The sequence below is a fragment of the Cynocephalus volans genome, chromosome 1 (assembly GCF_027409185.1).
Source record: "Cynocephalus volans isolate mCynVol1 chromosome 1, mCynVol1.pri, whole genome shotgun sequence".
Lineage (NCBI taxonomy): Eukaryota > Metazoa > Chordata > Mammalia > Dermoptera > Cynocephalidae > Cynocephalus > Cynocephalus volans.
The window spans coordinates 19,818,714-19,831,874 of NC_084460.1; the positions used below are offsets into that span (position 1 = coordinate 19,818,714).

Sequence of the window (13,161 nt, forward strand, 5' to 3'; positions counted from 1 at the left end):
TATAGACAAGATGTACATACAACAGCACGTTGCCCTTTCAAATGCTTCATTAGAGATGGAGGGAGGGAGGGAGAAAAAAAGAAAAATAAATACATTTTAGATTTCAAAAGAGAGGATGTTTTTTCTTTTGATTTTCATGTTTGGATAAAAACCTTCCAATTTCCCTCTAGTGAGAAATTCCAAAACTGGTAACCTGAACAAAGGCTACATATAGAAAAGCAGAGCTAGAATTGTACGTATTATGTTGGGAGCTGACATTTAAATCCATGAACAGGGCAACACATGAAGCTTTTCCATTTCCTATAAATGTTATTTCGAATCACAGCAGGCGTAGAAAACAGTTCATTTGCAATCAGATCTTGCATTTTTATGTAATGGATGCTGTGAAAAACAAAAATAATATGAATATACAGATAAATATTTGTAGGGTGCTGGGGTATTTTGATAAGTATCTGCTCCACAAATCTTTTTCCTTCCTTTATGGTCTATAAACCCCCACAGAATGTCTTCCACTCAATCTGTCCTCACATTACATTGCCTTTTTGTCCTAAGTCTCCTAGTGTTTCTTACTCCATACTGATATCTTTACGCTTTTAATCCTCTCCTGCTGCTTTCCCTCTAGCTAACTCAACTGTCTCCTATTTGGTTTTCCTCCTCCCAGCCATACACCTTCTTCTACAAGGTACTTAAACTGTAATCATTATGGAAAACTCTAGCGGACAGCTGATCTCTCTTTTGGCCCACATCTAATAGGACCGCTGTCATGTGGCGAAGCTAGGAGCTGCCAAGGGTGGTATACAAAGGGCAGCCACCGTGGGGAAACTGAGGCTGGAAAAGGGACCCCTTCCAGCACCTTGGAAAAGAAACTGGTGAGAAAAAGAAGCAAAATCGCTTCTCGGCCTTTTGGCTAAGATCAAGTGTAGAAAAAGAAGCAAAAAGAACCACTTAGTCCTTGGTGATATTAACTGGGCAGCTGAATAAGCCTTCACCTGAACCCAGCACTTCCACTGAAATTTTCAATACATTTCAATCATTTTAAATAAATGATCTTTTTCTGTATCCAGTTTGAGTTGGGGTTTTCTTTGGCAACTTAAATAATTTTAAACAGTAATGTTAACTTCTTTCTTCCCTATCAGTCCACAAAGCCCCTTCTAGCTAAGACCCTCCTCCTATCCTTCTTGATAACATAAACTTTCCCAAATTATGGAGTGAAATGAAAACTAACTCCCTGCACATCTGATTTGAAATTTTTAATAATATCAGCAAGAATAACAATAATAATGCCAACAGTTGTGGCTAATATTTACTGAGTGCTTATTATATATCAGTAATAGATCAAGGCAGCGGTGTTTGAATTTTGCTGCAAATTTGTTTTCCAAAAACTTGATGCTCAGGCCACACCTGTATCTTGTGGCACCAGAATCTCTGGGAGCAAAAAAATAGGCATTATTATTTTTTAGTTTCCCAGGTGATTCCAAGAGGAGTTGAATTTGATAACTCCTGTGCTAAAGGTTTGCTAATGAATTATTTTATTTAATCCTTACAATAAGCATATGAAGTACTTATTATTTTATCACCATTTGACTGATAAGGAAAAGTCTGAGTCTCAGAAAGATCACATAGGTAATATTCACCAGAACCAGGCTTGGAAAATATTAAAGTAGAGTGAGGTTCTTGAACACCTGCAAAGACTAGGAAGGAAAGAAAGAAAGAGCATGGATAACCCGCAGAGAACGCAAGCAGTCCCTCAAAGGAAAGAAAAATTTTTGACGGGAAAATAGTCATAGCCAGAGTATTCAATGTTAAAAGTCCATTCTCAAACCGAGCATTTCGGGATCTAATAGTGATTTATCAGCTGAGCACAGTACAGACCCTTCTTCTGTTCATTTATCAACATTCAATAGGCAATCAAATTATATCCGCAAATGAAACACTTAACTGATAAGCATGCTATGTAGGGCAATAAAAGCAACCGATCCAGCCTAAGAGAAACTCTCCACATGGCAGAAGAGTTGACTTGGACTCCAGATGCCTGGAGACAAAGGAAGATTTGATATGGCGTATGCAATTGTTTTTAACTGGTGTTGATACTGAAATTTTAAGTTAGGCCAATAAAATTGCCTTAAAAGACAGACGTTATAGCTACGTTATTGATACAGTTTTTGGAAATAACAGGCTTACATAAAACTTGGTTGAAATGTTATGGGGAAAAGAAGAAAAGAAATTCTTTCCTACATGAAAAGCTGAGAACAATTTCAAATCATCAGCAAAACATTAATTATGATAAAATACTGAAAGACCCAATTATTAAAATTCCATATTAGTAGGAGATGAACGTAAATAATGGACTAGTTTCACATGAAAAGTTTGGATTTTTCCTTCTAAAATTTTTTATTTTTCACATTTTATTATAGATCATTTTAACCTTGTCAGCAAAAAACCAGCGTCTGTGGGTTTGCTCTGTGGTAGAATTTGGCAGCACTACTGACTCGTTATGTTTCTGAAGAATAATCTTCCCAGGTGACTTTTTGTTCCTGCATCTCCAAAGCAACAGATCATTTTGGATGTCAAAGAAAGTATTTTGACTTTTAAAGGATAAAACAAATGTTGTGGGAAGACATTCAAATAGAAAATCGCTAGTTTTATATCAATTATGAAAAGAGGCACAGAGCTCCTAAATGACAACTGTATTTCTCTATTTGCCAATATCCTCTCTGCTAGAAAAGAAGTACTAAATTTTAAATATAATAAAAAATACTTTAAAATTTTGATGGTGCGTCAACACATCCTGCTACTCTACCATACCAGGTAATCTAAGTTAAAAAAAAAAAAATGTATATTCTTCATTCATGCTTTAAAATAATCTTCAAAAAAATAAATTGCATGCATTTCTTGGAATATTTCTTCAGCAAGTTTTTTTCAAACCAAAACAAATGATATTCCACACAACTGATCCCAAAGGATGCTGGTCCTCACTAGTAACATTTGCAGAATTAAGACTGTACGCTTTCTTGCTGCATGGATGGAATTATTTCCATTGAAGAGCATTTGATCTATACAGGATCTCCATTCATCATGTCTAAAGGTTAGTTCATATATGCTAATGAGGTCTGGTAATTTTTTCAAATAATTTTAAGCACATTTTAACCATGTAGAATTACCCTGTAACTTAAGCATTATTTTTTTCAAACAAAAATAAAATTAGAGGGCATAAAGCAAACCCTCATGTCTAACTGCTCATATATTTGCTTATTGCTTCCATCTTTTAATAAAAGTGAAAGTATTTAGGACTGGCTATTGTGTTTTACAACATCTACAACAGAGAAATTAAAATTGGGGCAATTAATTGATATTATGCCACAGCAAAATAATCAAGGCAGCATCTGGTACTTGCCCAACGCTCTACTTCCTACCTTGGGAGCTTTGGCATGTTTCCCACATCTGGCATCCTTGACAAGGCTGAGATCTAACAGTTCCGTCTCCTGGAAGGCAAAAAAAGTGCAATTGTTGAGCAACCACACAGATCTTTTTTCTTTGTTTGATGTCATTGATATTACTTTTAAAAAATAATATCTTGAGAGTTGCCTGAAAATTTCTCAGCAATTGGGATTCTTTTTCCTTTTATATCACTTCTCAACTGTAATGGCATATAAACAAAAAGATTGCTAACTGCTCAGTTTAATCTATATTCTAATACCTCTTGAAAGCATAAGGTATGGGTTTGGATCCCTGGTCTATCCTACAAGCCATTCCTAAATCATGATTCAGGCATTCTTGTTCCACTGTTGAAAAAGAATCCTGGGAGTCACTCTGAGTGTGAGGGTCTGCGGGTAGGTCAGTGCAGGGGGAGGATTAGGGAGGAGGGTGGAAGGAGGTGCTCTCACCAGCTCATGTACACACCCAACTCACCTGGCCGAGATAAAGATATGAATCTATCTACCCCCCCAAGCCTTTTGCACGCATAATTCATGCCCTGATCTTTTCATTTATTCATTCTCAATTACTGAACATATAATATTACAAGTTACTCTAGAGTGTGAGGCACATAAAGTATGATGGACTCTCTGGATAAACTTGCCATCAAGTGAAGGAGCAAAGGGTGTAAGACAAGGGAGTGTGTGTTAACGTCAAGTGTAAAGCTAACTACAATGGGGGGGGGGGGGCAAAAGAGAAAAGATAGGTTTTCCCCTTGGGGGTTCACAGAAAAGTTCTTGGAGGAGTCATTAAGCTTGAAGGGAAGTGGAGAGGAAGGGTGCTCGTCCTGGTGGAAAAGGACAACGCCAGCAAATTCCCAGACAAGAAAAGACCAGAGGCCAAACCTTCAGGTATTCATGGCCTTCAGACACTGAGACAGAGAATTTTGCAGGAAAGGAGGAGGAAAAGGATAGAGAGGCATTCAGGAGCGAAGAACAGCGCAAGTGCAGACAGAGAGCAGTGGGGAATGGGATTCACATTGGGGGGGACACTCGGTATGCCACTTGGCTGGAGCACAGAACACATGAAGAGAAGTCGTGGGAGATGACACCAGAAAGGGATGTGGGCCAAAGGCTAGAAACCCTGAAAGTCCAGCTAAGGTCACTGAGCCATGAGGTTTGTAACAGACACATCGCCAAGCTGTACGGTGAACTCTCCCACCGGCCAGATAGGACTGTGGTGCAATGTGCAGCATGGAGAGCTGGTAACAATCGCTTTTGGAATTAGTGGTCATTACATGAGGGTCTTCTTTATAATTATTCATAAAATGAAAACACTTATGTCTGATGTACTTTTCCACATAGGTTGCATGATATTTTACACATACGTAGAATAAAAATATCACACACACACACCACACACACAAACTGGTTACCTAATTTGATAACATTTTCCATTCAAGGAAATTTCTCCCAGTTGAACAAACAATAGACTTAAACTTTGCTCGTTTGATTATACACACAAAGCCCACACTGAGTTCACAAAGAACTAGATCTTAGCAGGCATCATTATATAGACTTTTATATTACAGATAATGAACACTGTTTGCTACTTTCAGCTCAAGAGGAGACGTTCATTCCCGAAGCCACGGAGGGGCAGTTAACACCAGCTGCCTTAGGGATTTATTCCAATGCCACAGCGACTCAGAAACTTCTCTCACCGCGTGTAAAATTGCGTGTGCAGAAAACCACCACAGGGCACTATCAGCATGGGTAATGTGGCATGGGAAAGACCCAGGTGGAAAAGCTGTCCATGGACTCTTTCAGTTAGAAAGCGATGATTAAAATAATCTCCCACCTCTATTAACATGCATTAGCCACCTCTCTGGGGGTTAAATACAACTTTTCCCTCCTCCACTAAAAAGAAAATGAGAAACCCAATGCACAGGACCACACAATGTTATTTGTGTCCTTAAAACTTTTCTAGGCTAATTTCCTTGTGTTAATTGTTTTAACAACCTACACTCATTGTTATAATGCAGTGAAAAGGTCCCTTTCTCAGTTCATTTAAAAGTTACTGTTTTCCAGCTCTACAGAATTCACTATTCCTTTATTCCTTTCTTTAAGAGAGGAAGGTCAGATGATACGTGTTTAAGCAGAAAATGTGGGTTTGAGTAAGAGCCCTAAAATTAACTAGTCATGTATTTGGCAAATCATTTTACCATGTTGAGCATCAATTTCATCATTAATTAAATGAGTATGAAAATAGCTTCTTTACCAGTGGCTTTAAACCATAGCTTGCGTCAGAGTCACCTGCAAGGCAACTGATAAAACACAGATTGCCTGGGCACCGCTCATCAGAGTATCTGGTTCAGAGAGTCTGGGGCAAACCTGAGCATCTGCATCTCTAATAAGCTGCAAAGTGATGTTGATGCTGCTGGTCGAAGGACCACACTTTAAGAAGCATTAATATATTCCGGTTCATAGGGTGGTTATTATAAGGCCTTTTATGTGAACATGATTGATAAAACTATACATTACTTATATGTTATATTATGTTATATGAAGATTCTATATCTACTTTTTCTTTATACAGGGAATTGTCAAGTAACAATATTACACCTACTGAATGTACAAGTGTACCTAATGACGAATAATCTAGGCTTAAGTTTGATTTAGCTGAGGAAAAACGATTGAATGTCAAATGCCATCAACTCCTATTTTAAAAAGTTCCCTTGGTATTAAATTTTGCTCCACACCAACAAATGTCTCTAAGTGTTCTGAAATTCAAGCAATCATTGAAATTGTTTTGTTTGCTGAAAATGCTCTATTATATAACCTTTGCATTATACTTCATAATATTAGAGACATCTTTAGAAAAGTGGGAGAAAGAAATTTGTCCTTTCTAACCTCTAAGCCCATCCAACAATTGAAAGGGAGTTGGGGGGTTCAAAGGCATGTGGCCTTCCTGGATCAGTAAAGGAAGAAGGAGCTAACAGACCCCTCTATTTCCCAGTCCCACAATGACACTCTGCAAAGCTTGGAGGACACACCCTAGGAGCACTGACACACCACTGATGTGTTGACAGATGTGCTTTCTCTTCTTGTCAATATGGACGAAAGTGAATTAACAGTCATCAAGCAGGATTTTATTTCTTTGTTGGTTTTTGATATTTTGAATGAGTGATGAGAAAACTGAGGCAAGCCAAGGGAAGACAAAATCGTCTGATGTTTACTATTCAGCAGAAAGATTTCAATCCATCAGCAGCAAACATACTGTGAGGTAGATGAGCCATGAAATCCCCAGCAAATGCAGGGAAGAATACAATTTAAAACTCAACTCTTTCCAGAATACTAATTTATGTGCATTGTTACCGAATTCCATTAGTCACCCAATATAATAACGTGCTTCAAGTTCACACAATGTATAATCAAAGCCACAATTACAGTCATAAACATTTCACAGGGAAGAAGATATTAATGGCTGGGTGTATAGGGGGTGATTATGTATACCTCCACATGGGGTACGTTCATTAAGCTGTTCAACCTCGATTTACCAAAAGTAAAATGCATTAATATATTTTACTGACTGCCAAACATCCTTAAGATGCCCAGTGTTTTTTTTAAAAAAACTATTTTAGAGTCCTTTAATGAAGGGTTTTAATTTTAAAACAAGCAGATGAATGTAGATTTAACTCTGTTCCTTACCTTTATTCCACTTCTGAGGGGGTGAAAAATCTGTGCAGTGTAACTCTCCAAAAAATCCCTGCAATGTCTCCCACCTGGCCTCTTGTTTCTTTTTCCCCCTAGGCATGATTTTTGTCTTTTTTTTTTTTTTTGAAAACCTGCCATGGAGACTTAGTATAGGAAACACCAGTGGAAATGATATACAGGTCGTCAATAACAACCACAGCAGAGAAAAGAGAAAGACAACACATCTGGGTTTCTCTCATTAAACACACTTAGGTTTAATATAGTATAAATGTCATAGAACAAGAAGGCAGAAATTGTAAGCTCTTTCTTGGAATTATCACTTGTTACCAATGCAATATTATACAAGTTACTACAGATGTTTGTGTGTGCCTAATATGCTCATCTGTCAAATATAGATGCAGATGCTAGCAACATCTTCCTCATTGGGCTGCTGCAAAATCAACTGAAATATTAAACTAAGATCTCCACTTAGCAAGCAGGGACATATAAATTCTTATGGTTGCAATGTTTCCATTTCAAGTGAAAGGGAAAAGATCCTAGTAGAAAGGCTGAAAGTTGAGAGGTAAAGCATCTAGAGGAAATATGTGGAATGCAAAGAAAAAAGAAAAAAAGGGAAACAAGTAAAAACCTGGTGCTCTATAGATATCTCATAAAAACTTAAAACCTACATAAGAGAGGCAATTTCTAGAGACAAATGATTTCACTTTTATATGTCAACGTTAAATGCAAAATAGAATTAACATTTGAAATGGAGAAAAAGCAACGAGATCATTGATATATTATGAGTTATATCATAACTATCTATTGACATGGGGTTTCCCAACTTGATTAAGATCCCTTGACAAAAAGACCTTTCTCTTTCAACTCCATTTGTCAGGGCTTAACATAGAGTCCAGCATAGAGTCTGTATTCCATCCTGGCTTATAGAATGAATGATTCCTTGCTGAAGATATTAAGTGATGTCTGCCTTTGACCCTAACAGGAGCACAGTATATAAAATATCAGTTAGACTCACCTTTACTCAGAAAACCAACAGATGCCTAACTGTTATAAGCAACCTAGGGACATACACAGTTGGTTAATATAGTCCTGTCTATACTACAATATACTACTACCTTCCATGCTCTCATTTTCTCTTAACTGGTATAGAATAAATGGGGAAATAAAAAGATATGGAATGCAATACCTGTGGATGTTATCTTCTGTTCTATTCTTGATTCTGAATGTTACCCTGGCCCTATCTTCCAAACTATTTGGCCCAATGGTATTGGCAAATATATAGCTAAAGTGGCAGATATTATGGAGGATATCTTTTTATTTTTACTTTCTTTCCTTTCTTCCCTCATTGTCCTATTGTCTCTCCCAGAGAGATTAGGAATCGACCAATGTCTGGAGTTCATGCATTCTTCTAGGAGCCAAGGTCAGCATACAGAAAGATACCGGACCAATCAGCTAGGCAATCCCTCTTAATTCATTTTTTAATCCAAAGATGCTGCTTAGCAGCATTAAAATTTGTATGAGTCAACTGGATAGAAAACAAGGAGATTGGAAACAAGGGTGAAGCCTAGAGATATACTCAGAAGGCAACTTCAGTGACTATTCAGTGACTGACACCTAAGGCTAAGGCATGGTCTATGGGAAACTTTAGGTCTAAAAAAACTCACAGTCTCATGCTTTTATTTAACAAATATTTACTGAGCACTTGGGATGTACCAGGCACTTAGCAGGGTGCTGGGGATATAATGGTGAGCAAAAAGAAACTCAACATCTGCACTCTTGGGATAGATAGATTTCAATCCAGACATGGCTCCAGCAAGTGTCAATTTACAACCAGGATGAGTACTAAGAGTGAAGGATCCTATAGGAGTGGCCACAGGCAGAGAGGGCTCCCTGAGGAAGTTATGGCAGTGTTGATTCATGGAAGAAGAAGCAAAGGCAATGGGGTGAGTGGGAAGGAATGCCAAGGCAGAGAGAAAAGCATGTGTAAAGGCCCTGCAGAAGGGTGCATTCTTGACAGAAAAGAGTGGAGTGCTGGAATAGGCAGTTTGGCTATGGCCATTGTAAGTATTTTTGCCTTTATTCTGAAAGCAATCAAAGCTGTTGCAGTGTTTTGAGCAAGCAGGTGACATGATCAGATCTTCATTTTGAAAAGATTGCTCCGGCTGCACTGTAGGGTATTAACTGCAGAGGGCCTAGCGAGGAAGCGATTAGGAGAGAGATGGCAGCTACTGGCACCAGGGTGGTAGAGTGAGAAGTGGACATACTCAAGATATATGGTTAGGAAGTTAAATGGTTCAAAGTTAGTGGCACTTTGGATTTCTTGAGAGGGTAGAAAAGTATGAGCCTGCAAGGAAGCAGAGAAAAAGTAGTCCAGGAGGTAGGAGGTAAACCGGAAAACCCTTATGCCTTGGAGGCTGAAATAAGAATGCAGCCAAATGGAGAGAATCGTCATCAGTGTTGAAAATCTTGGGAGGCTGGGCCAATAAAATGAAAACCAAAAAATTAGTGTGATGAGATTAAAGGTTCCTACCATTAAGGAGGCAAAATCAAGTAATATAATTAATAATAAGAGCAATAGTAATCATTATGATTATCAATGGAGAACCAACAATGTGCCAAGAATTATAAGAGATAATTTGCATATATCATCTCACTGGTGTTTGTTTGCAACAACACTGCAATAAGGATTAAATTGGTCCATTTTGCAGATGAGAGAACTAGCAGAGAAGTTAAAGGCCTACTGTTGGTCAACTGTACAACTTCATCACAAATCTCCACTTTTTCCTACCTGTAGTAGGCAGAATTCTACATCGATTCCTGTTCCCTCATATCCACACCTTTATTTAATCTCCTCCCTCTGAGCGTGGGCAGAACTTGCAAGTTGCTTTTAATAACAGAATATGGCAAAGGTGAGGAGCTATCACTTCAATGATCATGTCACACAATATGGCAATGGGGAAGAGATTTTGCAGGTATAATTGAGGTTCTCAATCAGATGGCAAAGTTAACCAAAAGAGAGATATCCTGGGTGAGCCTTTCAAAAGTCAGTCTAGAAGTGAGAGACTTGAAGCAAGATAGAGATGTTAACATGCTGGACATGTTGTATATTTGCAGTCTTGTGAGACCCTAAGCAGGTGAGACCCTGACCCATTGAAACTGTGAAATAATAAATGTTTGCTGTTGTAAGCCACTAAGCCTGTGGTAGCTTGTAATGGTGCAATAGATAACTAAGACACTATCCCTACTGTTACCAAGTTCTAATGTATTTAATTTAAAAGGAGTGTAAATTAATTTATATACCTCGACACCCTACCCAGAATAAAAATGACTGCAATGCTGTCATCATTACTGAACATGCCCAACCAGAAACAATTACTATAATAGAGTCATAGACTTTCAGAGCTGGAAGAGATCTCAAATGGGGAAAGTGAGTCTCAAAGAAAATATGTCAATTACCCAAGATCACTGAGATTGGGTAAAGGATGGAAAAAGAATCCATATATCCCCAAACCTACTTCTTTTCCTAAAGAATGATTTTTCCATATTGATAAAGTAGCAGGAGTATTAACTGAGTAATACAAATGAAAAAGAAATCACTTAAGTCTTTGTTCATGTATAAGAAAAATATCATGATAAGTAAAATGTAATTCTAGTCTTCAGAGGCTGTCTGCACAAGGCAATGTGAAATATATTGAGACACGTCTAGTTAATTTGTTCACTGGAGATTACCAAGTGAGATAGTTTAGTCCCTGGCTGTGCAATAGCCAAATTTTCTTCCTATTTCTTCCACAGCCAAGAAACTTTTATATATTCATTTAAGAAAAAAAATTTTTCTTAAGTTGAAAGTCAAATGCAGTTAAACATAAAATTATATCCATAGCACCAAAGCTTTATTAAGACATAAAATAAATGAAACCTAATTGTAATAGCATCTATGATATAGCCTGGTGCATCTATGACTCTGAGGGAAAAAACTGCCATACCTGCTTCCAAGATTCTAGGGCACGTTATATTAAGAAGAATCTTTTAGCAATTTTTTTTAAAGTGATGAATGAAAACCGGGTGAAATTTAAAATGATAGTAACAGGTTTCATTTTAACCTTATTTGGTTGGCATTATAAAAACTGAGTAAAAGCTCCATAATCACTGTAGAAAAATCCATATATATTCCAAAGATGAATAATACCAATAACACATCAAATCTTTAAAAAAAAAATGTTATTTTAAAAACTATTATTATGTATTACCAAATGTCTCATGAAGGGATTTACCACATTTTGTGAACAAATGATACTGTATTTCTTAAGGACTTACGGTTTTTAAAAAATAATCACAACTATGGCGATAAAGATTGTATCTTTACAATTTTGTATTACTGATTGCGCTAAGCAAAAGTCTTCATTTCAGGCTAATCAGATTAACTAGAAAAGGAAACCATCATTTTGCAAATAGTTTCATAAGAGCTGAAAACTCTCTTCATGAATATGTTGGGTGAGCACAGAATCTGATTTCCAAAAAAGGCCTTTAAAAAAGAGAAATATGAAAATGATATAGATTCATTAAGCAAACAAGCTGTTTCCACTTGATAAATCCAGATGATTTAAATGTAGCCAGATTTTCCCTTTAAATCATCTAAAATGTTATCTCTTGTCTACACCTATTTAACTATGCCTGGACAGCCAGTCAAGCTTTTTTATCTGGTAGTGCAAGCTGCTTCTATTCCCTCGATCTTACCTTCATATAATATTTGAACACACCACGAATCTGTTTATATGCCTTAAAGTCCTTCATTTCTCCAGACGAATGGTTTGCAAAGTGTGGTATCACTTGGAGACATGTGAAAAATGCAAATTCTCTGGTCCTACCCTAGACCTACTGAATCAGAACCTCTAGGATGGTACCCAGTAATCTGTGATCTGTGTTAGGCAACTTACTTCAGGGTGATTTAGATGCAATCTGAAGTTTGATAACCTCTGCCTTAGATATTAAATGGAGATAGTGACTGCCCACAGAGAAGGCTAATTAACTGGGGCTAGAAATTGTAGGACATTCTAACACTTGGACAGGCTACCTAGATCCATTTATAAAATAACTTCATCAGAGTCCTAAGAGCAATGAGAGAACTGCTAATAAAACTGAGAAAAGTCTTCTTCACACTACTGTGTTTATCAGCAGCACCAATATCACTGTAGATTAAAAGCAGCAATTTCCACACTGGGCCAGAGAGACCAGACAGAGTCAAGGAGAGGTTCTAAAGATGCTTGGCCTATTTCCAGATGTACTAATTCAACCCGGTGCATTATACATCTGGCCTGGCAACCGATGTACTTCCTTTTCTTTTTAACTTCACAATCATGGCATGCCTGGTGATTTCCATATTTTCTGAAGTATACATATATGGCATTTATCCTTGCCTTACCCTAGTGACTACTTTGTAAAATCTATCCAATAGTCTCATTTTTTTTTTCATTCAGCTATTTCTTCCAAAAAATCAACAGAGTGAAAAGACAACCAACAGAGTGGGAGAAAATATTTGCAAAATATACATCTGACAAAGGATTAATATCCAGAATATACGAGGAACTCAAACAACTTTACAGCAAGAAAACAAATAACCCAATTAAAAAATGGGCAAAGGAGCTGAATAGGCATTTCTCAAAGGAAGATATATGAATGCCCAACAGACATATGAAAAAATGCTCAACATCACTCAGCATCCAGGAAATGCAAATCAAAACCACTTTGAGATACCATCTCACTCCACTCAGGATAGCTAATATCCAAAAGACAGAATGATAAATGTTGGAGAGGTTGCAGAGAAAAAGGAACTCTCATACGCTGTTGGTGGGACTGCAAAATGGTGCAGCCTTTATGGAAAATGGTATGGAGACTCCTCAAACAATTACAGATAGATCTACCATATGATCCAGCTATTTCACTTTTGGGAATATACCCAGAGGCATGGAAATCATCATGCCAAAGGGATACCTGTACTCCAGTGTTTATTACAGCACTGTTTAAAATAGCCAAGAGT

The 13,161-nt window shown here is 37.4% G+C and overlaps 1 protein-coding gene across 1 annotated transcript in view; it reads right to left on the bottom strand.

The window, feature by feature from the left end:
- The window catches only part of PLCB1 (phospholipase C beta 1), a 682,047-nt gene that overhangs the window by 449,610 nt on the left and 219,276 nt on the right, over positions 1–13,161 (bottom strand). The window contains exon 3 of the mRNA XM_063090151.1: positions 3,414–3,482. Within this exon, the coding sequence (XP_062946221.1) occupies positions 3,414–3,482 (69 nt within the window). The remainder of the gene's footprint in view (positions 1–3,413; positions 3,483–13,161) is intronic.